Source organism: Monodon monoceros, unplaced genomic scaffold, assembly GCF_005190385.1.
Source record: "Monodon monoceros isolate NGI ecotype Baffin Bay Population unplaced genomic scaffold, NGI_Narwhal_1 Super_Scaffold_7, whole genome shotgun sequence".
Classification (NCBI taxonomy): domain Eukaryota; kingdom Metazoa; phylum Chordata; class Mammalia; order Artiodactyla; family Monodontidae; genus Monodon; species Monodon monoceros.
Window position 1 is genome coordinate 11,516,148 of NW_021703784.1, and position 26,275 is coordinate 11,542,422.

Consider the following 26,275-nt stretch of genomic DNA (forward strand, 5'->3'; position numbering starts at 1 on the left):
ACTTACAATGAGATGTACAGAGCTAAACAAACACACACACAAACAAATGTATAAAAGTAAAACTGGAGAAATCTGAATAAGATCAGTGGAGTCTTATCAATGTTAAGATCCTGATTGTGATACTATACTATAGTTCTGCAAAATTTTACTATTGGGGGAAACTAGTTAAATGGTACATGGGATCTGGCTGTATTATTTCTTACAACTGCATGTGAATCTACAACTATCTCAATAAAAATTTCAGATGAAAAAAGGCTATGTATTATATGATTCCATTTATATGACATTCCAGAAAAGTAAAAAAAACTACAGGGACAGAAAACAGATCAGTGGTTGCCAAAAGGTGAGAGTCAGGGGAAGGTTTGAGGAATTCAAAAAATTTTTGGAGGGGGGGCGGTTATGGAACTGTTGTATATTCTGATTGTGTTGACAGTTATGTAACTGTAGTGTTTGTCAAACACAGAAATGTATACTAAAAACGGTAGAACTATATGTCAATTATATCTCAGTAAACCTGATTTTAAACAAAGGACACTACTAAAAAATAATCATTTAGCAGGACCAATCAAGAAAAAAAAGAAAAGCAGAAATAAACATTAACGGGAAAGAAAAAGGAGATAAATACTGATATGGTACATTTTTTAATCACAAATATCCCTCATGTAATGATATTGAAGATCTACTGATAAATGAAAAAGGCAAGATGTGTATTTCTTTGTACCACTTATGTACAAAAAAATATGCACTGAATAGCAATGAGAACTATAATAAGAAGCTAGTGTCAGTAGTTGCCTAGGGACCAAACACTTGAGTGGCTGCTAAGGATAAAAGTGGGAAAACTTGGGTTTTGGTCTATACATTTAAAAAATTTTTCAAACGGGTATTATGTGGAAATATTACTTAGTCCAAATGAGAACTAAATAGAAGAAAATAATTTAAAAACTTAAACACCTACCCTCAAATAATAATATTATGAATGACTATAAAATTTTTTAAGTTGTTTTTTTTTTAGTTTTTTTTTGATGTGGACCATTTTTAAAGTCTTTATTGAATTTGGTACAATATTGCTTGTGTTTTATGTTTTGGTTTTTTTGGCCACGAGGCATGTGGGATCTTAGCTTCCCGACCAGGGATCGAACCCATACCTCACTGCATTGGAAGGTGAAGTCTTAACCACTGGACTGCCAGGGAAGTCCCTGACTATAGAATTTTAAACTTAAAATAATTTCATAGAAAAATATAAAATTACCAACCCAAAACCAGAAAAGAACAGTAGAAAAGAATATTATAGTATAATTTTAAATATGAAAATATAGGGAAACATTCCCAAATAACATTATAAAATTAAATTCTGCAGTCTTGAAAAAGAACACTTAATATTTTACAAACAAGTTCAACTTGGGAATTCAGGCTTAACTATAATTTAGCAATATAATTGAGCAAGTCTGTAATGGTACAGGAATGGACAAAAGATAGGGTGTGGAAAAAAAGGGAACCCTCTTGCACTGTTGGTGGCAATGTAAATTGATACTGCCACTGTGGAGAACAGTACGGAGGTTCCTTAAAAAACTAAAAATAGAACTACCATATGACCCAGCAATCCCACTAATGTACATATACCCTGAGAAAAACATAATTCAAAAGGACACATGTACCCTTAATGTTCATTGCAGCACTATTTACAATAGCCAGGACATGGAAACAACCTATATGTCCAAAAACAGAGGAATGGATAAAGAAGATGTGGTACATATATACAATGGAATATTACTCAGCCATAAAAAGGAACGAAATTGGGTCATTTGTAGAGATGAAGATGGACCTAGAGTCTGTCATACAGAGTGAAGTAAGCCAGAAAGAGAAAAACAAATATCGTACATTAACACATGTATATGGAATCTAGAAAAATGGTACAGATGAACCTATCTGCAGGGCAGGAATAGAGACACAGACGTAGAGAACAGACATGTGGACACAAAGGGAGAAAGGGAAGGTGGGACGGATTGGGAGATTAGGATTGACATATATACACTACCATGCATAAAATAGATAGCTAGTGGGAACATGCTATAAAGCACAAGGAGCTCAGCTTGGTGCTCTGTGACGACCTAGATGGGTGGGATGGGGGTGGGGGTAGGAGGGAGGTCCAAGAGGGAGGGGACATATGTGGGGGAGGGGATATACACATAGCTGACTCACTTCATTGTACAGCAGAAACTAACACAACATTGCAAAGCAATTATACTCCAATAAAAAAAACTACATCAATGGAATAGAACAGGACCCTGACAAAGAACCATGAATGCACATAAAATAACTAGATCTATAACAGAGCTGGCATTACAGATCAATGGTGAATACCAATTATCAATATGGAAGAAAAAAAACAAAGACTTCGATCTCTATTTGAGACTAAACACAAAAATAAATTCCAGATAGATCAAAGACATAAATGTGAAATCACTTTTAGAAAAAAGCCCAGAAGATTACCTTCAGTGATCTTCACAAAGGAAATGATTTCTTAAATAAGATGGAATAAGAATAAACTGTAGAGCAAAGGATCGATACACGTCATATTAAGTTTTTAAAACTTCTTTTCAACAAAATACAAAGTGAAAAGATCAGATTGAAAAGCTACACAAGAAGAATTTAAAATGTATAATGACAAAGAATTATAAGATCCTACTTTATATTTTAACGGATATATAAAGTATAATAAGTAGACATCAAGGATATACATCAAATTCTTGCCAGTGGTTGGTTACTTCTTGGAGTAACGAATAGGACTAAGAATAGAGGCAAAAACGTACTCCAATTTTATCTGTAATATTATTTATTTCAATGAAAAAATAAACTTGAAGGGTAAAATATTAAAAATCATCAGTTCTGAACAATGTGAACATGAGTGTTTGTTTTATTATTCTCAGTATTTTCTTTTTTAATCTAAAAAGCAAGCAAAAACAAAAAAGATAAAACTGGCTCCCTGCCCTGGCCAAAACAAAAGTTCAGACACCAAAGATAATTTCCCCCAAGACCATGATTTGGGAAGGCTGGCTCTTATTCTTTCTTTCCTTTGCAGCTATATTCAAATTCTCATGTATAACTCTAATCAAGATGAGGAAGGTAGCCTATCTTCTGCTGGGCTGGGAAAGTGGAAAGAAGTCACAATCAAGTCCAAGGTAATTGGAATGACAAAAGCTGTAAGCAACAGGGAGAGCTAACATTTCAGAGGCTGTCCATGGTGTGCCAAGGAGAAAGCCCCTTTTGTTTCTCATCAGACTCGCAGCTCAATGTGAGGAGTGCTGTGTCACGGCCCTTGTCAGAGGATGATGGAGCCTGGCAGTATGGAGAACCCCAGGAGATTCATGTCCAATGTAGGAATGTTCCTTCACAACAGCAGGTCCTCTGTCTGGAAGGAATATGAGGTAACGGACACAGCACACTAGGATTTCTCCAGCATCCAAGACAAAATAAGCCTTCATTGAGGTGGTGTCCAAATACAGACTGCTGCCCTGCTCTCACAATAACATGAAGATACAATCAGCTCTATTTAGAAAAGCCATTAGTCTTAATCAGGAAAAAACATACTCTCCATATTTTAAAAAGCTGGTTACCACTAATGACAATCCAATAAGCATTTGAGAAATGCCTACTATAATCCTTGACATCATAAATAAGGATTTCCCAGGGCACAGTTTAGGGACTCCTTGGGACAAACACAAAGTGAGGTACTGAAGTAGAATAAAAGCAAAGAAATGCCTGTAAGAAAACCTATTTCTGGCTTTGCCACTCTGTCTCTGACAACAGCATTTCCTCCTGTCAAATAATTGTTCACTGTAGCTATGCCTCTAACTCCTCTTCATGTAGACCAAAATTCTAAAGTCTGGAAAAAGACACCCCAAATCAATGAATTTACTTTCCCTGACCGTCCTCAAAAACAAAAAGCAACCACTGGACCCCCAAAAGATACATGATATGTTGATTTCTAAAAGAAAAGTTACATGGTTTTTCTTTTTTGTTTCTCTTTAAAAATAAACAGAGGGGGACTGTATTAGTTAAGTGCTAAATAAGTAATTTAAATTCAATCTCTCAGGAAATTCAGAGATAAAGCAAATACAAAATAAAAGAAGAGCTGATAAATATAGGCAATGTGGACAGACATCTGATAAATGGCAAGGCAGAAATAATAAACAGGTACACTTTAAAATGTACCAGATTCATAAACGTAGAGGTTTCTTTCTCTCTAAATGGTACCTTTATACCCCCAGAGAAATCAGGGCTATAAATACCAGAAAACACGTGTTTTCTAAGGACTACTTCAAATTCTGCAGTGAAATTTAGTCTTATGTAAAGAGACATAAAGGACCTCCGATACACATATCCTCCTTTACTCAAGTCTCAGTTATTAACTAGGTCCCTGGGTCTCTCTCAGCTTCTCCTTCTAGATACAAACCAAAATCTGCCCACATAACTTTCCCATTGAAGCCTTTCAATGATTTCCCACGGCCCACAAGAAAAAGTCCTAGTCTGGCATGGCATACCAAGGTCTCGAATGACCTGCCCTGTTTTCTACCTTCCTCCTCAGTGTTATCTGCCACTACTTCCCACTTAATTGCTTTTCACTAAGTCATACTGAAACTGCTGTAGTTCACTACATATAAAGAGTTATTCCATACCTCTGTGCCTTGACTTCCCACATACTCCCTTCTGTCTGGAATATTCTCCCTTCACCTTCACCAGATTAACTCAGTCATTTTCTAGAAAGTCCCACTTCTTCCAGCAGAGCTAAGTACTCCTTTGTGCTCCCAGAGCTTAATTTGAAGATTTAATCCCTTTACTGAACAGCTGCTATATTGCCAGGTACTGCTGTAGGCATTGAGGATAGGGCAAAGTACAAAAGAGATGTCCCTGCCTTTACAGAGCTTACAGTACAGTGCAGGCGAGACCGATAATATATAAGAAATGTAAGTTAGGTGCGGATAAATAAGAAAAATAATGGTAGGTTAAGAGAATGATAGGAGACAGAGGTGTGCTAGTTTAGCTAGGCTGGTCAGGGAGGGAGTCTCTGATGAGGTGTCAGAGAGGGAGAGAGCCAAGCAGTTAACTTGGGGCATTCTGGACAGGGGAAAAAATGCAGAGGCCTGAGGTGGAAGTGTGCTTGGTGTGTTGAGGAACAGCAAGGCTTTTTTTTCTTATACTTGAATTCTTATAAACTGGCTGCCATGTGGAGAATAAGCTATAGGTGGCGAGGGTGGATATAGGCAGGCCAATTGCAATAACGAAGAACAAATCTGACTCCATGTTAGATCTGTTACTTTTACTTAACGTTTGTATTCTATTGCTTTTGCTACAAGTTAAGAATGTTGCCTATAGCCTGAAATATACAGGATAGCCCATTCTCACGGGCTCTGACCATTAAAAGTACAACACTTTTCATTCAAATAGAGATTAAAAAGTTGCAGAACAGAGAATAACATTTGTCTTGTTGGAGGTTTACAGGAACATCATGACCTGACCTGACCTGACCTACTTGGACAGCTGCAAGAATAAATGACTCCCACACCAAGAAGTTTGCAACAAGCAGCCGCACCCCTCCCCTGTAATATAAAAGAAGTTTGAATTCTAACTCAAGTAAGATGGTTCTTTGGGACTCCAGTCCATCATCTTCTCAGTCTGCTGGCCTTCCAAATAAAGCTGTTGTTGTCCCAACAACTTTTCTCTCGATTTACTGACCTGTTGTACAGTGAGCGGTACGAGCTTGGTCTCAGTAACACAATTGGAAGGCTACTATAATAACACAGGTAAGAGATTAGGAAGGCCTGAACTAAAATGATGTTAAGAAGTAGTAAGATTCTATATATTTTTGAAAGCAGAATTGAAAACAAGAACAAATGGACTAGACGTGGGGTGTGGGAGAAAGAAATCAGGGATGATGCCCAACTCTTAATCCTGAGCAACTGGAAACATGGAGAGATTGAGAAAAATGTGCAGAGCAGGAGATCAGGTGGGGAGGGGAAGGGGCCAGGGAAAGGTAAAGGAGGGACCAAAAGTTCAGTTTTGGACACATTAGCTTTAAACATCCAGGTGGAGATGTCAAGTAGGTATCTGGAAATACTAGTCTGGAGTTTAGGGGCAGATCAGAGCTGAAGGTATAAATTTGGCAATTATTTGAAATCAAAAGGCATGGGAAGCCACAGGACTGGATGAAAGTACCTAGGGGATGAGTATAGAAGAGAAGAGGTGTAAGTACCAAATCCTGGGATAACTGAATTTTTAGAGGTTAGGAAAGTGAGGAGGCTCCAGCAGAGGAAATATATCTCTAGCTTAGTCCAGACGGCAAGCTTCTTGAGAGCAGACACTACTTTTTTTGTCTTACCTTCAGCTCTGGCTCTAAGCCTCTTAGTCCATAGTAGGTATTCAGTAAATAAACTGTCCTTTGAAACCCAGCTATTAGAATCTAGAGTTATTTCCTAGAAGGTCTCCTGGTAAAATATGAGAATTCAATGACTGAAATATGACCAACCCAGTGAGGACATCTTTTCAACCACCTGCAGCACAAACTGAACTGATTTTGAAATAGCACACCACTGCTACACAAGCCATGAAGAGAAAAGGCACAGATGAAGGCTCTAAAAGAAAGAGTCTATTGATTGGAAAAGCAAACACTATGATGCTTAAAGGCCAAGAATCATGAAACAGAGATTTTTCGTCTCCTATTGTTTCACAAAGTAAATAAACATGAAACATATGGGCGATTCCTCACTTTGTGTGTGTGTGTTAGTCCATTATCACCATAAACAGCTACAGTAGAGAAGCTGAACTTCCAGCTCCACCTGACAGTAGAAGGCAATAAGATGATAACTGAGCGCCTGTAAGGAATCATAACACTCTGAATAAGTATGTCTCCTGTCAGTCCTCTAAACATTTTATTCCGTTCATCAAAAAAAGTTGAAGTCATACAGGTAACTGGAACTTGTATTTTATTCTGAGATAGAAAAACAGAACATGTAAATTTCTGGATCATCTTTAAAGTCTTCTGTTGCCAAAATGACTAATCACATGGAAACAGATGTGTCTGAATAATTCAACTGACTCACCAAATAACTTTGCTACCATAAAGGACACTAAACTGATTATAAAGGCTTTTTATTCATGCCCTCAAAAGACATTTTGGCTAATTTTTCTTACTTAGGTCTAAGTTGAGCAGAGGTATTTGGTGTTTAATGACACAAGACAGGAAAATGAGAGGAGAAGGAGAAGCTCAGGGAACCTAACAACTAGGGAAGGATGCTGCAGAAGTTAGAATTTATAGGAAAATCAAGTTAAACACTGACTTTAAAAACCCATGGTCAAATGAAAGGAATTTTTTTTCCTCAAAATGAATGGATACCTCAATCCCTCCAAGGACACTAAAGCTCAAATGTGATTCTGTATGAAACACTGAATTATCCAGGCAGTCAAGTCTTCACCTTTTACTAACTATGCACTGTGCTATTCACTATTCAATGGCATTTTGGAGAGAAATTATGCATAAAACTTGGAAAACAATTTAAAGGTATGGTAAGTATGGTACTAATACCCTGTTTATATATCACTCTTAACTCATAATGAATGTATTTTAGTATAAATTCCTCTGTGCTTATTCACCATTTCATCTCACATCAGCATGAATGCTATTATAGTTCTTTTTTTTTTTTTTTTTTTTTTGTGGTATGCGGGCCTCTCACTGTTGTGGCCTCTCCCGTTGCGGAGCACAGGCTCCGGACGCGCAGGCTCAGTGGCCATGGCTCACGGGCCCAGCTGCTCCGTGGCACGTGGGATCTTCCTGGACCGGGGCACGAACCCGTGTCCCCTGCATCGGCAGGCGGACCCTCAACCACTGCGCCACCAGGGAAGCCCTACAGTTCTTTTTAACGTGCCTAACACAGTCCCTGGCACATCACAATGGCTCAAAAAACATTCCACCAGGAGACTTACAAGAAAACTACTAGGGAACATGTACTATAGTGGGTATATGTCAGCTGCGGCTGTCCAGCATCTGAATGCCCTTCTGATTTGAGGGAAACTCAAGACAGATGAGAGGCAGAAACCACTTCCCACTACAGAAACTAAAGAGGAGTAGATATTCTCTTTCTCCATTCCCTGGAAGTTAGAACATGGGAAGGTGACATAAACCTATCTAACTATAGCTGGAATTTTAGATATTAAGATGTAATGCAAGGACATAAGGTCTGACAGAGATTATTCACAGAAGATAGAGAAGAGTCAAGCATTCAGACACACGGCTGCAGATGTCTGAGGGCAATGAAGTTGGGCAGCCTGCTGATGACTGTGTAGTAACCAGTGTAAGAAGCATACGGTTTACATAGTGAGGTCTACAGAAATCTTGGCTGTGCCTTGCTTCCCCTCAATCCTGCCCAAGCCTAATTCTCTGATCTTGTCAATTCTGTGCGCTACATAGAATTCATTATTCTTTTACTAAATTCCTATCCTACTTAAATTGGCCAGAGTTGATTTCTGTTGTGTGCACTGGTACTAGGGAGTAGATTACTGGCAATAGTACCTCAGGTAATTAAGGGCAATTTGGGATTGGTTTCTGGCCTAGTAGAGGCCAGTGAATATCATATTAGTTTTCATAGAAGGGATTCTGCAAGTCCTTGACATGGAGTGGTGAAATAAGCAATTATCACTTGAGTTCACATGAAATGCTCTAGGAGATTGAGAGAGTGCTGTCAAGAATAAAACAACATGAAGGGAATGAAGAATTCAAGACTATGGGCATCTGCTATTCTAAGCGCACAAGGCAGCTTACATAAAGGGAATATTAAGGTCGAGTTCCTATAAACTAGGCTTCAGGCACAGACTGAAACCGAGGTACTTTTAAGAAAAGGATCTTTTCTCTCTTACAACAACAGAGCTGAGCTAGCTATGAAAACAAATACACAAGGTTTGATGCTCTAGGTTGGTGAATTAGAGGTCAGTTAAACTTGCATCCATATTAGGACTATTCCATGAAAGCTGGAGCATTGACTGGAGAGAGAGAGACAGAGAGAACAAATTGGAATGGCAGTGTAAGGGAGGATTCTGAGGACTTGGGAATATCCTGAATCCCTAAACCTCACTGAGGCCCCCCTTGCTAGCTGGGTCCAGTGTGACTGTTCCTCTTCTGCTTGAAAAGGCAGTAAAATCCCTTTGCTTGAAGGAATTACCTTGCAAGTGTAAACTAATTCCCCATTTGCCTCATCCTTCCACATACATACTCTACTGCACTACCATCAGATCAGAGCATGGTCTGTGGGGTGAATTACAGAAATATCAAAACATTTACAAGACTTTGGTCACTTATATGGACAAGCATATAGGAAATAAATACAGGGAATATAGGAAATGAGTGTGTTAGCCAAGGAAAGAAAAGCAATTCTAGATCCAGCTGATTTTGCGTAGGTATATTACCAAAGGTTCTGAATTCAAAAATCTAGCCTCAGTGGCTAGCTTCAGTGGTTTAGAATCATTTAGAGTGGTTCTAAATATCTGTCTAGTTGACTGATTGGAAACTGGACTCAGTGGTGGCCTATGCTAAAGGAAGCTGAGGTGTCACAAGTTATTTGAGATAATGTGGAAGGAGGAATTCAAAAACTTCAGGACAGGGCCTTCCCTGGTGGCGCAGTGGTTGAGAGTCCGCCTGCTGACGCAGGGGACACGGGTTCGTGCCCCGGTCCAGGAGGATCCCGCGTGCCGCGGAGCCGCTGGGCCCGTGAGCCGTGGCCTCTGAGCCTGCGCGTCTGGAGCCTGTTCTCCGCAAAGGGAAAGGCCACAACAGTGAGATGCCTGCGTACCGGAAAAAACAAACAAAAACTTCAGGACACAGGAATGATGGAAATTACTGTCACCCATGTTACCCCTTTGCCCATTTCCATCTATGGACCCTACAAGGACTCAGAGAAATTTCCTTCTCTAAGGCCTTGAAAAATACATTAGGGCTTCCCTGGTGGCTCAGTGGTTATGAATCCGCCTGCCAGTGCAGGGGACACAGGTTCAAGCCCTGGTCTGGGAAGATCCCACATGTCACAGAGCAACTAAGTCTGTGGGTCACAACTACTGAGCCTGTGAGCCACAACTACTCAGCCCGCATGCCACAATTACTGAAGCCCATGCGCCTAGAGCCCATGCTCTGCTACAAGAGAAGTCACCGCAATGAGAAGCCCACGCAGCGCAACTAAGAGTAGCCCCCGCTTGCCACAACTAGAGAAAGCCCGCGCACAGCAACGAAGACCCAACACAGCCAAAAATAAAATAAATTAAAAAACAATAATAATAAATAAATAAATTTATTTTAAAAAAAGAAAAATACATTAGTGAGTAGAACACTCACATCTTTGGAAAACATTCTACAGGCCAGGGATGCTGGTAGGAGACACTAAAATCTGGTTGCCCATTTCAATTTCAAGAAGGAAGGAAGAGAAGATTGGTTCAAGATGGCGGAGTAGAAGGATGTGCTCTCACCCCCTCTTGCAAGAACACCAGAATCACAACAAACTGCTGAACAATCATCGACAGGAAGACACCGGAACTCACCAGAAAAGATACCCCACATCCAAAGACAAAAGAGAAGCCACAGTGAGACGGTAGGAGGGGCGCAATCACAATAAAATCAAATCCCATAACTGCTGGGTGGGTGACTCACAGACTGGAGAACACTTATACCACAGAAGTCCACCCACTGGAGTGAAGGTTCTGAGCCCCACGTCAGGCTTCCAAACCTGGGGGTCCGGCAACGGGAGGAGGAATTCCTAGAGAATCAGACTTTGAAGGCTAGCGGGATTTGATTGCAGGACTTTGACAGGACTGGGGGAAACAGAGACTCCACTCTTGGAGGGCACACACAAAGTAGTGTGTACATCGGAACCCAGGGGAAGGAGCAGTGACCCCAGGGGAGACTGAACCAGACCTAACTGCTAGTGTTAGAGGGTCTCTGGCAGAGGTGGGGGGCGGCTCTGTCTTACCGTGAGGACAAGGACACTGGCAGCAGAAGTTCTGGGAGGTACTCCTTGGCGTGAGCCCTCCCAGAGTCCGCCATTAGCCTCACCAAACAGCCCAGGTAGGCTCCAGTGTTGGGTCGCCTCAGGCCAAACAACCAGCAGGGAGGGAACCCAGCCCCACCCATCAGAAGTCAAGCGGATTAAAGTTTTACTGAGCTCTGCCCACCACCAGTCCCTCCCATCAGGAAACTTGCACAAGCCTCTTAGATAGCTTCATCCACCAGAGGGCAGAGCAGAAGCAAGAAGAACTACAATCCTGCAGCCTGTGGAACAAAAACCACATTCACAGAAAGACAGACAAGATGAAAAGGCAGAGGGCTATGTACCAGATGAAGGAACAAGATAAAACCCCAGAGAAACAACTAAATGAAGTGGAGATAGGCAACCTTCCAGAAAAAGAATTCAGAATAATGATAGTGAAGATCATCCAGGACCTTGAAAAAAGATTGGAAGCAAAGATCGAGAAGATGCAAGAAATGTTTAACAAAGACCTAGAAGAATTAAAGAACAAACAAACAGAGATGAACAACACAAGAACCTACAACCAAGATTACTCTACCAGGCAAGGATCTCATTCAGATTCGATGGAGAAATCAAAAGCTTTACAGATAAGCAAAAGCTAAGAGAATTCAGCACCACCAAACCAGCTCTACAACAAATGCTAAAGGAACTTCTCTAAGTGGGCAACACAAGAGAAGAAAAGGACCTGCAAAAACAAACCCAAAACAATTAAGAAAATGGTCATAGGAACATACATATCGATAATTACCTTAAATGTGAATGGATTAAATGCTCCGACCAAAAGACACAGGCTTCAGGCTTCCCTGGTGGCGCAGTGTTTGAGAGTCTGCCTGCCGATGCAGGGGACACGGGTTCGTGCCCTGGTCCGGGAAGATCCCACATGCCACAGAGCAGCTGGGCCCATGAGCCATGGCCGCTGAGCCTGCACATCCACAGCCTGTGCTCCGCAACGGGAGAGGCCACAACAGTGAGACGCCCGCGTACCAAAAAAAAAAAAAAAAAAAAAGACACAGGCTTGCTGAATGGATACAAAAACAAGACCCGTATATATGCTGTCTACAAGAGACCCACTTCAGACCTAGGGACACATACAGACTGAAAGTGAGGGGATGGAAAAAGATATTCCATGCAAATGGAAATCAAAAGAAAGCTGGAGTTGCAATACTCATATCAGATAAAATAGACTTCAAAATAAAGAATGTTACAAGAGGGCCTCCCTGGTGGCACAGTGGTTGAGAGTCCGCCTGCCGATGCAGGGGACACAGGTTCGTGTCCCAGTCCAGGAGGATCCCCCATGCCACGGAGCGGCTGGGCCCATGAGCCATGGCTGCTGAGCCTGCGCGTCTGGAGCCTGTGCTCCGCAAGAGGAGAGGCCACAGCAGTGAGGGGCCTGCATACCGCGAAAAAAAGAAAAAAGAATGTTACAAGAGACAAGGAAGGACACTACATAATGATCAAGGGATCAATCCAAGAAGAAGATATAACAATTAAAAATATATATGCACCCAACACAGGAGCACCTCAATACATAAGGCAAATGCTAACAGCTATAAAAGAGGAAACAGACAGTAACACAATAATAGTGAGGGACTTTAACACCTCACTTACACCAATGGACAGATCATCCAAACAGAAAATTAATAAGGAAACACAAGCTTTAAATGACACAACAGACCAGATAGACTTAATCGATATTTATAGGACATTCCATCTAAAAATAGCAGATTACACTTTCTTCTCAAGTGTGCACGGAACATTCTCCAGTATAGATCACATCCTGGGTCACAAATCAAGCACAGTAAATTTAAGAAAATTGAAATCATATCAAGCATCTTTTCTGACCACAATGCTATGAGATTAGAAATCAATTACCGGGAAAAAAAACGTAAAAAACCCAAACACATCGAGGCTAAACAATACATTACTAAATAACCAAGAGATCACTGAAGAAATCAAAGAGGAAATCAAAAAATACCTAGAGACAAATGACAATGAAAACACAACAATCCAAAACCTATGGGATGCAGCAAAAGCAGTTCTAAGAGGGAAGTTTACAGCTATACAAGCCTACCTCAAGAAACAAGAAAAATCTCAAATAAACAATCTAACCTTACACCTAAAGGAACTAGAGAAAGAAGAACAAACAAAACCCAAAGTTAGCAGAAGGAAGGAAATCATCAAGATCAGAGCAGAAATAAATGAAATACAAACAAAGAAAACATTAGCAAAGATCAATAAAATTAAAAGCTGTCTCTGAGAAGATAAACAAAATTGATAAACCATTAGCCAGACTCATCAAGAAAAAGAGGGAGAGGACTCAAATCAATAAAATTAGAAATGAAAAAGGAGAAGTTACAACAGACACCGCAGAAATACAAAGCATCCTAAGGGACTACTACAAGCAGCTCTATGCCAATAAAATAGACAACCTGGAAGAAATGGACAAATTCTTAGAAAGGTATAACCTTCCAAGACTGAACCAGGAAGAAACAGAAAACATGAACAGACCAATCACAAGTAATGAAATTGAAACGGTGATTAAAAATCTTCCAACAAATGAAAGTCCAGGCCCAGATGGCTTCACAGGTGAATTCTATCAAACATTTAGAGAAGAGTTAACCACCCATTCTTCTCAAACTCTTCCAAAAAATTTCAGAGGAAGGAACACTCCCAAACTCATTCTACGGGGCCACCAGCACCCTGACACCAAAACCAAACAAAGATACTACAAAAAAAGAAAATTACAGACCAATATCACTGATGAATATAGATGCAAAAATCCTCAACAAAATACTAGCAAATAGAATCCAACAACACATTAAAAGTATCATACACCATGAGCAAGTGGGATTTATCCCAGGGATGCAAGGATTCTTCAACATACGCAAATCAATGTGATACACCATATTAACAAACTGAAGAAGAAAAACCATATGATCATCTCAATAGATGCAGAAGAAGCTTCTCACAAAATTCAACACCCATTTATGAAAAAAACTCTCCAGAAAGTGGGCATAGAGGGAACCTACCTAAACATAATAAAGGCCATATACGACAAACCCACAGCAAACATCATTCTCAATGGTGAAAAACTGAAAGCATTTCCTCTAAGATCAGGTACAAGACAAGGATGTCCACTCTCACCACTACTATTCAACATAGTTTTGGATGTCCTAGCCATGGCAATCACAGAAGAAAAAAAAAAAATAAAAGGAATACAAATTGGAAAAGAAGAAGTAAAACTGTCACTGTTTGCAGATGACATGATCCTATACATAGAGCATCCTAAAGATGCCACCAGAAAACTACTAGAGCTAATCAATGAATTTAGTAAAGTTGCAGGGTACAAAATCAATGCACAGAAATCTCTTGCATTCCTATATACTAATGATGAAAAATCTGAAAGAGAAATTAAGGAAACACTCCCATTTACCACTGCAACAAAAAGAATAAAATACCTAGGAGTAAACCTACCTAGGGAGACAGAAAACCTGTGTGCAGAAAACTATAAGACACTGATGAAAGAAATTAAAGATGATACCAACAGATGGAGAGACATACCATGTTCTTGGATTGGAAGAATCAACATTGTGAAAAGGACTCTACTACCCAAAGCAATCTACAGATTCAATGCAATCCCTATGAAGTTACCAATGGCATTTTTTACAGAACTAGAACAAAAAAATCTTAAAATTTGTATGGAGACACAAAAGACCCCAAATAGGCAAAGCAGTCTTGAGGGAAAAAAGCAGAGCTGGAGGAATCAGACTCCCTGACTTCAGACTATACCACAAAGCTACAGTAAACAAGACAATATGGTACTGGCACAAAAACAGAACTATAGATCAATGGAACAAGATAGAAAGCCCAGAGATAAACCCACGCACCTATGTTCAACTAATCTACGACAAAGGAGGCAAGGATATACAATGGAGAAAGGAGAGTCTCTTCAATAAGCGGTTCTGGGAAAACTGGACAGCTACATTTAAAAGAATGAAATTAGAACACTCCCTAACACCATACAGAAAAATAAACTCAAAATGGATTAGAGGCCTAAATGTAAGATGGGACACTATAAAACTCTTATAGGAAAACATAGGAAGAACACTCTTTGACATAAATCACAGCAAGATCTTTTTTGATCCACCTCTTAAGAGTAATAGAAATAAAAACAAAAATAAACAAATGGGACCTAATGAAACTTAAAAGCTTTTGCACAGCAAAGGAAACCATAAACAAGACGAAAAGAAACCCCTCAGAATAGGAGAAAATATTTGCAAACGAATCAACAGACAAAGGATTAATCTCCAAAATATAAGCAGCTCGTGTAGCTCAATATTAAAAAAACAAACAACCCAATCCAAAAATGGGGAGAAGACCTAAATAGACATTTCTCTAAAGAAGACATACAGATGGCCAAGAAGCATGTGAAAAGCTGCTCAACATAACTAATTATGAGAGATGCAAATCAAAACTCACACCAGTTAGAATGGGCATCTTGAGAAGAGCTACAAACAACAAATGCTGGAGAGGGTGTGGAGAAAAGGGAACCCTCTTGCACTGTTGGTGGGAATGTAAATTGATACAGCCACTATGGAGAACAGTATGGAGGTTCCTTAAAAAACTAAAAATGGAGGTACCATATGACCTAGCAATCCCACTACTGGGCATATACCCAGAGAAAACCATAATTCAAAAAGACACATGCAGCCCAATGTTCACTGCAGCACTATTTACAACAGCCAGGTCACGGATGCCACCTAAATGCCCATCAACAGACAAATGGATAAAGAAGATGTGGTACATATATACAATGGAATATTACTCAGGCATAAAAAGGAATGAAATTGGGTCATTTGTAGAGATGTGGATGGATCTAGAGACTGTCATACAGAGTGAAGCAAGTCAGAAAGAGAAAAACAAATACCGTATATTAACGCGTATATGTGGAACAGAGAAAAATGGTACAGATGAACTGGTCTGCCGGGCAGAAATTGAGACACAGATGTAGAGAACAAACGTATGGACACCAAGGGGGGAAAGTGGCAGGGGGTGTGGGTGGTGGTGGGATGAATTGGGAGATTGGGATTGACATGTATACACTGATGTGTATAAAATGGATAACTAATAAGAATAAAAAAAAAAAAAGGAAGGAAGAGACCAAGCAGTGGCCTCTAACTACTAGTGAGTGAGAAAGGAGGCATAATTACATAAATAGGCAGCAAGGCCAGAGTGGTAAGTAAAATACCTTGACTATATAAATCTTTGGCAGTAGCTAATTGCTCACAGTCTATGTAGGATTAGAACAGGTTATCTCATTTCAGGGAGGGAGAAATGTGTTTTCATTTATACAAGGAATTTATTAGGATAGGTAAGAATAATTTTTAATATATAACTATGGGGAAAGTCAAAAGTGTCGGACTATAGTAGACATTCTTTTTGCTGAGTTGTTCCTATTTGAGGGGAAGTCCCAAGATCAGGGGAAGCAAGATTCTACCTCTCATCGCAGAAGCCAAAGTGGAGAAGATAATCTGTCTTCCCTATCTCTTGGGAGACAGAGTGTGGGCAAATGCCTTAAACATACCCAATCAATCGGTCAGATGCATAGTTTTGACACTTAGGGAATGAAGCAAAGGTCAGCGAAAGATTATATTCAGCACTTATGGGGAAATCAAAAATCCATGACACGGCTGCAAGTGTTCAGTGGTTAAGTCCAGCATTGCAGTACCAACAGAAATACATAAAGAAGACTGTAAGTCGAAACCTTGGCTATCCTTGCCTCCCTTGGTTCCTGTCTAAACCAGGTTCTCTAGCCCACCTAGCAATTCTTTTAGTTTCTCAATATCTCTCCAGTAAAGTCCTCCCCTGATTAAAGATGATTTCTATAACATGCATTCAAGCACACTGACCACTACAGAGGCATAAATGCGCTTTAGGATAATTATGCCATCAGGGACAGAAACAATTTACTGCCTATGTATATACTACTTCCTGTAGCAGACTGGAAGATAAATAAACTATAATGACAGACATATGCTCAAAGCCAGAATATTTACTTCTTCTATTAATATGTTAGATTGAATCAAATGAAAACTATAGTTATCAGACCATTTTTTTTAACCCCAAAAAATTTTCATGTGGTTTAACCTAACATTTCTGGGTTGTGTTAAAAAGGCAGTCATATCTCTCCCTACCTAGATGTTCTTAGCTAATTTTAAAAGGTTAGCTTCAAAATCCTTACTTAATTTGTCTAATATTTTTTAAACGCTTAAGCTTTAAAATTCAACTGATAATAACACAGATAGTTTTACACAGCACTGGTTGAGCCTTAATAGAATGGTGACCCCCTTAAAGTCTGTAAATAATAGAGAACTTTGGGAAAAAATAATGTTCAGTAAGAATGAATTAGAATCACAGAAATTTGTAACCAGAAGGACAAAAGAAATTTATAACCAGAGTGTGATTTGACTCACGTTTAGTCCTAACTTGCATCTTGTTGGTCTGAAATTCCTCCTGCCGAATGGGATTTCGTATTATTCTTAAAGTCATTAAGAAAAGAATATAAATTTGGGGGTAACTGATTCTAGTTTCTAACACCCAGAAACCTGTTTGGGGTTTTTTTTTCCCTTATGTTTACGTATATCATATCTGCTACATTTCCTTTTACATTTACAGAATATTAAAGGTAGTTTCTCACCAAACAATACATATTTACTTTTCATATACTTAAAGGTACTAATTTAGGCCTCAGCATTTCTATTCCTACTCAACCATCCTAATTCCTTTAATATTTCCTCAGGAGTCTATTTTCTAGTCCCTTTCTCATATTCTCTAAACCTCGGGCACATTTGTCAAATCTTCCAAACTGCAGAACATAGTATATCTTAAAAGCGGATGCAATGTGAAAGAAGAAACCAGTTTTGGGGATGGGTGAAAATGTGCTCCTGGAGAAGAGGATCAAAAAGGAATTGATGATAAGGAACATGGAGTGGGAACTACTAGAAGTAGTCAAATACGTACTTACCCAACCATTCTTAATACAAGTGCAAGGCTAGAAGAAATACACTGTGGAAAATGAGATAAAGCAGGTTTGCTTTTTGCGTTTCTTCCTTTATTTTTTAACCTATCACCAAAGTTCTCTAAGAGAGTCCAACAACAAATTATTAGATTTTGCTCTAAATCAATAGTTCTTAGGTTGCCTCAATACTTGCTCACGTGTTGCTAAGCTGATAGGGGACTTTTACCTGAATGGCACTTCTTCCTGTGGAACATCCACAAAGTAACGAATAAAAAATCTCTCAGAATCTTCTCGCTCACCATCAGTGACAACACTGCCATTAAGTTTGGAAACCGATGGCAATCTATAAATAAAAAGCAAAAGAGACATAATAAAAATATTGAGACTTAGAAATACAATTATTGGTTTGAGGCCCAGTCTTATTATCTTGAAAGGACTCATTTGATGTAGCTCTGCTTGGGTACAACTACCAGCATGAACTAATGTGGTATAAAATAAAAGGACCAAAAATATCTAAAGTTCCATTTTTGATGTGACACCTGACCTTTTATAACCATACCTCACCTTTCAAAATAAGATCCTAGGCAGCACGGTCCAACTTAAGTATCGTGCAAGCCACACACGTAATTTTAAATTCTCTAGCAGCCATATTTTCAAAAGTAAAAATAAAACAGATAAGATTAATTTTAATAGTATATTATATTTAACCCAATATATCCAGGATACAATCATTTCAATCTATAATCAATACTAAAAAAATAACTAAGATACTTAAATGTTCTTAATACTTAAATGTTCTTTTTTTTATATAAAGTGTTTGAAATCCAGTGTGTCTTTTTCACTTACGGCACATTTCAATTCAGACCAGCCATGATTTCAAGTGCTCAAAAGTCCCCCATGGCTGATGGTACCATACTGGACAGCACAGGTCTACAAAGCAGTCAGTACAGGTTGGTCATACAGTTCAGGAATTCATTTATTATATTTACAAAAGAACTGTGTAAAGAAAATAAACTACAAGGCCTGCAAGACTTACTCTTCGTAGAAGAAAAGTATGCTGAAATTTATTTCTTCAGTGGGATATTACTGTGTATGTTAACAACTGGAACGCGGTAAAGATCTGGTAGGTATTAGTTGGTCAGAAAGATCAAAGTGGTTTATAGAACCACTCTTCTTTAGGGAACCTTAAAGCCTACTGTTCCCCTGTCAAAACTACTATGTATAGTACACAAGAGAACAAATCAAAACTCCGTGGCCCTTTACATCTTAGTCAAGCCTTACTGCTGCTAAAGGCACATACAAAAATAAACCCTCATGGGACATTTCAGTAGTCTGGGGGAGGCAGAGGCTGAGACACGAAAGGCAGAGGAGTCAGAGGAAGAAGGTAACAGCATGGTGGTCACATTTAAGTCAATCTACATTGAAGAAGAAAACACAGATGCTACTCTCTTAAGTTTTACACTAATGAAACAGCCCAATTTTCAGGTATTTACACTTTAAATGACTTCTATGTTAACACAGAAAATAAGGGTAACTAAAATAGAGTTGATTCCCTATTATACCTACTTTTTCTTCATGACCCAAAACAGGATTTCAAATATTGTAAATACTGAAAAGTATAAAAATAGAATAGATTTGTGAGGGAATTTTTCAGTGGTCTTGGCAGATCAATTATATTTCACATTTTTCTCATCATATTGTCTTCCTTTTCCTCTAGGATGTGGAGCTACAGAAGCAGCTCCTTTAAGCAGCCTGTTCTAGAGATGGATAAACACACAGTGCGCTCCCCTCACCCCCAAACAGTGCATTATCCCTTTAATGAAACAACAAAGCCCCGAGAAAAGAAAGCAGAAGAATCAGTACAACAGACCTGGCTATTACCAATTTCCTTCGCTCCTCGGTGGTATATGGCTGAAGAAGAGGAATTCCTAACAACCTCACTTCTTCAAGTTTAGGGAATGAGTTTAGTTTGTCAATGTCTTCCCAGGACCGCAAACCTAATTTGAGAAATATATTGTTTAAGTAAATCCAGAAAAGCACACAAATGAGAAGATAAACATAGCAAAAAAATTTTATTTCCATTAATAGGTTCTGAAATGTTATAATGATCATAAACTAGTTAGAGATCCTGGAATTTTTCTTTATCCAAGGAAAGAATGGAATAAAACACCATAAAAACTTCCCTGTAACCTCTCTTAACCCTGTGATCCCAGCGCTCAAAGGACGCCCTTTATTCTCCAACATCCACTCATCTACTGATTCTCCACCCAAATGGCTGGTCAAGGGGGTCACTGATGGTTTAATAAGCAGGATGGATGCCATGATTACATAATTGAAAAAGTGATGTGATCAACTCTTTCATCAGACAGAGACTCGGAGAACATAACTGTTGATCAGAGCGGACACTGCCAGCGTAAATTTCTACCTAACAAACACTAAAATGGGCAAGGTCAATAGAACCCGAAACTAAGTATCATCTTTCAACTGTCCTCATTGTGGGGACAGGGAAAACAGGTTCAAAATTTAGAAAAACAAACAAAATCAAAAACAAAAAAACTGAACCCTTGGGTAGGAAAACATGAAACAAATTAAGATTGTTCAGACCTAAAAGGAAACTCTTCCTAGAGCTGTGAACAAATGTATCATCCTTGGCACTGGTAGGAAAAGTATCCCTGTAATGAGGAGGCTGGTCAGTTGTACAACACATTAAATCCATTGCAGAAAACAACGCAGTCCCTTCCTATTTCTATCAACCTTCAGCAAGCGTAAAGGCAGAGGAGCAGTTTGTGAGGACCCTGGTGCAAAAATTATCCCAGGTCACTGTCCTCTTCCCTTCAGAATGGCATTGCCATCTAGGAGGAAGAATAGAGTTAGCTCAAGGGATGTCAAGTTGTGAAATAAACAGCTTCCTTATGCAAATCACTTGTTTTTAAGACTTAATTCCCGCCCTTATAATCTCCGTGGTGGAATAAACCGTTTATGTTTTTTCAGTTATAGGTCAGAATTATTTTTACTTATGTAGTTGTTTTAAAAATAGGCTGAAAGACAATACCAAGAGAATGAGAGGAAAATCCATACACTGGGAGAATGCATTTGCTAAAGGCATACTGATAAAATATACAAAGAACCCTTAAAACTCAACAACAAGAAAATGAACAATCCGATTAAAAAACGGGTGGAAAACCTGAACAGACACCTCGCCAAAGAAGATATACAGATGGCAAGTAAAGCATATGAGAAGATGTTCCACATCATATGCCATCAGGAAAATGCAAATTAAAACAACAATGAAATACCACTATACACATATTAGAATGGCCAAAGGCCAAAACACTCACAGCACCAAATGCTGTCAAGGGTGTGGGGCAACATAAATGTAGAAAGGAACAATAGAAAAAAATCAGGTGCAGGTGAGAGGGTTGTTGTAGATTAAGAGAGTATGTTTTATCTGTTAAAGATACATACTGAAGATTTTAAGGCTGAAATTACATGATTGCTGAAATTTGCTTTTAAAATATTCCCTCCAAAGGCAAAACAGTATGGGGGATAAATACAGGAAGCAAGATGCTAATAAATGTTGAAACTGGAAAAAAAAAAAAAAAAAAAAAAGGATGTGGAGCAACAGGAAGTCTCATCCATTGCTGGTGCAATGCAAAATGACACAGCCACTTTGGAAGAGAGTTCGGTGGCTTATTTCAAAACTACACGTACTCTTATCATATGATCTAGCAACTGCACTCTTTGTTATTCACCCAAATGAACTGAAAACTTACGTCCACACAAAAACCCGCACATGGAGGTTTACAGCAGCTTTATTAATTAAACCAAAACTTGGAAGCAATCATGATGCCCTTCAGTTTGTGAGTGGATAAATAAACTGTGGTACATCCAGACAATGGAATATTATTTAGTGCTAAAAACAGGAACATTCTATTAAGCCATGAAAAGGCATGGAGGAAATTTAAATATGTAATAGTAAGTGAAAGAAACCAGTATGATTCCAACTATATGACATTCTGGAAGAGGCAAAACTATGGAGACAGCAGAAAGATAAGCGGTTGCCAGGGATTAGGGGGAAGGGAGGGATGAATAGGCACAGGAGATGGTTTGGGCAGTAAACTATGTATTATGTACAATACTACAATGTGTGTCATTACGGATTTGCCCAAACCCACAGAATGTACAACACCAAGAGTGAGCCCTGATGTAAACCATGGCCTTTGGATGATGACGTGTTAATGCAGGTAAACTGAAAGGTGTCACTTAGGTGCTGGGATGTTGATAGCGGGGGAGGCTGTTCCCATGTATGGCAGGGAGTATACGGGAGCTCTGTGTACTCTCTGCTCAGTTTTGCTGTGAATATAAAGACTCTAAAAAATAAGGCTTATTAATTTTTAAAAATAGGCTAAAATATTCATTCCTGTGATATACAGAATCAGATGGCAACAAACTGGTAATCAATCATATGTAAACACTAGAAAAGGAATGTGAGAATTTGAAAGCCATAGCAGGTTGGGATTCCTCAACCTAAATCAAGACAAAAGTTTAGTTTGTAATTCTCTGTACTCTTTTTACCCTGCCTTTTACTATCCAATTCATCAATTTCATTTCACTCCTTTCATAGCATGACCCCTTTAATATACAAAATAATAGCTAATATAATGCTATGCCAAACAAATATTTGATAAATACTGATATTTATCAGAGCGTTTATGGAAATGAATGCCTTAAATTTAGCTAATCATTAGGCATCTGCAGGCTTCCCTGGTGGCACAGTGGTTAAGAATCCGCCTGCCAGTGCAGGGGACACGGGTTCGAGCCCTGGTCCGGGAAGATCCCACATGCCGCGGAGCAACTAAGCCCGTGCGCCACAACTACTGAGCCTGTGCTCTAGAGCCCGCGAGCCACAACTACTGAGCCTGCGAGCCACAGCTACGGAAGCCCATACGCCTAGAGCTCGAGCTCCGCAACAAGAGAAGCCACCACAATGAGAAGCCAGCGCACCGCAGCGAAGAGTAGCCCCCGCTCGCCGCAACCAGAGAAAGCCCGTGCGCAGCAACGAAGACCCAACACAGCCAAAAATAAATAAATTAGATAAATTAATTAATTAAAAAGATATAGGCATCTGCATGTCACTCTTGAAATTCATCCTGTAAGAAGGCAGAGCTGTGACTGACAGAAATACACTTTCACTGTATTTCATGCATAAGTTCAGATCAATCTGCATGTAGAATGAGAACAAGCCCGTTCCTCACCTGCCTTGTGGAGGCTGATGGATCGCAGATTAGGAAACAGCCTAGCCAACGAATCACCAGGCTCCTCAATAGCATTCACATGGTTGTTGGCCAGGACGAGGGTATCCAGTGAAGGAAACATAACTCCTAACTTGCGTATTTCAGTCCAGTCTTGGAGGTTATTGTCTGTTATATGTAGTAGCTTAAGAGAAGGACAGCAAATAGAAGGACAAGACACTGTTTCATAGTCATTAAGGCACAGGAAGAGCTCTTCCAAACTGCAGAGAAAAAAGGAGATATTTCATTGTTTAAAGCAGTTGAGTTTCTACTCTGCAGCTATCTTCAGCCATTCAATAAATAAGCCCCTACTATGTATGAGACTCTGCTAGGTGTTGTAGAGAAAATTATAAAGATGTCTTTCTGAAGCTTAAAATACAGCGGGGAAGACAAAACCTAAAATACATTAAAACAGCAGAGAATGATATAACCCAGTACTAAATTAATTTTGTGCTTAAGTAAATAAGTGCTAAATGAAGCAGCACTGACCGTAAGTACAACAGTACTTCATATAGGAATAGGATTGAAGTTGTGGTTGGAATAGTCAGGAAAGGATGCATGGCCTTGAAGGAGGGGTAGACTTGGGTAAATTGAGAGGACACAGAAGGAAATTCTAGAAACAACATGAACAAGTATTTAGAAAAAGAAATAATAACTATCATTTATTGAATTCCTACCCTGTGTCAGGTCCTGTGCAGGTGCTTTATAGACTATCCTTCTATTTCTGCAATTTTATAGACAATTATGTTCATTTTATAGACAAAAGTTTATCAAAGGTCATAAGGATAGTAAGTGGAAATGGGATTTAAAAGCTCATTCCATGCCATGCTAGATGTTGCATGCAGTGAGAAAACCAATCTCATTAGAGGGAGAGGGAGAAACTAAGATGGAATGAGTAAGTTGAGACCAGATTCTGAAAGGCTTTCATAGTTTCCATATTTAGACAGTCAAGGAGACTACAGCTTCATATATTTCTTTAAACTACTTCCTTTTAATATTTATGTGCATATGCAAAGAGAGATACAAACAAAACAGAACAGAGCATTTCTAAGCTGACAGACCAAAGTATAATTTCCTGCTTGAATTATTGAAAGGAATACTAGATCCATTTTCCCATCATGCAAGCTAGGCACTTAATCATCTGAGTGTTAATATATTTTAGAGACACTATGATTTTTTTTCCCTCCCAAAGAAAAGTGCTAAGGCAAAATTCTGGAATCAGGTAATCAGAAGATTAAAATGGAAAAAGGCTGGGTTGATCTCGAAACGATAAGTGCTTCTCAGGGATATCTTCTCGCCAAAGGATGACATATCCCATGTCTTGGTGCTACCCAACACTGAACAAGTATTCCAATGAAAATGTTACTAGATTACCCTCACAGCCTCATTTAATTACTTCATTTTTCTAACCTCATTCTCCATTCAATCTGCAGTTCTAGTATTTCTGAGATGGGAGACCAGCAGTAACTCTATGTACTAACACAGACGGCAACATGGCTCCCTCTCCATCATGCTCTCTGGGCTTACTCTGGTAACTCCTGCAGTATCGTGTGGACTGTCTCCCAAGAAGCTTTGCTGTTGTTGAGAACAAGTTTTCGAACCCCGGAGAAGGACCCGGCACACGTTCTTTCTAAAACCGATAAATTCAGAGGGTTGGAACTCAGGTTTAGAAACTCCAACTGGGGAACATTTGACACAATTTTACTGACCTGTGGAGAAAAAAAGGAAAAGCATATCAGGCAGTAATCAGAGCTTTTAAACAACAATCATACTCAAGAAAACCTAAGTGAGTGGGTCTCCAGGCAAAGGGCCATTTGCATTATGGAGTCCTATTTAGTGATAGTACCCGCAGAGAGGCATAAATAATTGCGACAAATCATGGTAAATAATTTAATCTCCTTCTATGAAATAGTAGCATAACTGAAAATTAATGGTAGAAAAGAAAAATTTTCCATGTTACCTTTGGCAAAGTTTTTGATTCTACTCTGTATAATATTCTCTTCGATATCACTACATGATATTTTGGAGAAAAGATCATTTAGATGACATTTTAGGCTACAAGTTTTAAAGAGCTGGGATTGGGTCATGTACAGTAATTCTCTTTGAATATCTCCTTCCTTCCATCCTCAGTAGAATACTAAGGCTAATTAAAGGTTTATTAAAGACTACATGGTAACAATTCAGGTATTCAAAATTGATCACATAGTCACAATCACTTAGAAAACAGTTTTGGCTTGGTTCAAAGATGCACCAAACTTTAAAATATATTTACTCAGAAGTAAAAAGCATCCATAACTATATTACAAAAGAGAAAACATGATCATCAATTTAATGATTTAGCTAGCAACTTGGTAGACAGAAAAAAAGAAAAGGAAATGAGCTTTACTGATTACTGACCTTAACTATTTGCTCTGCATTGTACTAGGTTTTTAAAATATAACTTATTTCACTAAATTCTCAAAACAACTTGCAAGATAACTAATATTCTTTTATTTTAATAAATGAGGAAACTGAGGCTCGGAGATGTTAAATAATTTGAGTAAGATTTCAGAGTCACAAAAGCCAAACCTAGGATTTAAAAATCAGAGCCATTGTTCTTTCCAATACACCACAACAAGTAAATCATAAATATAACCAGAAAAAATGAAGAACTAGCTTAAACAAGTATGATATAAACACTAGAAGCCCAGTAAATGTATTAAGCATCAATCAGCCAGGCAACATGGTAACTGAAAGTTATGAGAAAAGGAGTAGAACAGAATAGTTAGGATTGGTTTTAGAATCAGAAAACCTGGACTCAAACCAGGTTCTAACACTTCCTAGCTGTGTGGTTTGACAAGTTACTTAACCTTTCCAAATCTCAGTTTCCTTATTTGTAAACTAGAGAAAACAGTTCCCATCTATTT

The 26,275-nt window shown here is 38.9% G+C and overlaps 1 protein-coding gene across 2 annotated transcripts in view; it reads right to left on the reverse strand.

Annotated features, from left to right (window-relative positions):
* TBCEL (tubulin folding cofactor E like) overlaps positions 1 to 26,275 on the reverse strand; it is a 79,449-nt gene that overhangs the window by 25,128 nt on the left and 28,046 nt on the right. For both annotated transcript variants that reach the window (XM_029207780.1, XM_029207781.1), the window contains exons 4-7: positions 24,897 to 25,078; positions 23,334 to 23,590; positions 19,949 to 20,075; positions 18,305 to 18,421 (exon numbers count right to left, since the gene is read on the reverse strand). In XM_029207780.1, the coding sequence (XP_029063613.1) occupies positions 18,305 to 18,421; positions 19,949 to 20,075; positions 23,334 to 23,590; positions 24,897 to 25,078 (683 nt within the window). The remainder of the gene's footprint in view (positions 1 to 18,304; positions 18,422 to 19,948; positions 20,076 to 23,333; positions 23,591 to 24,896; positions 25,079 to 26,275) is intronic.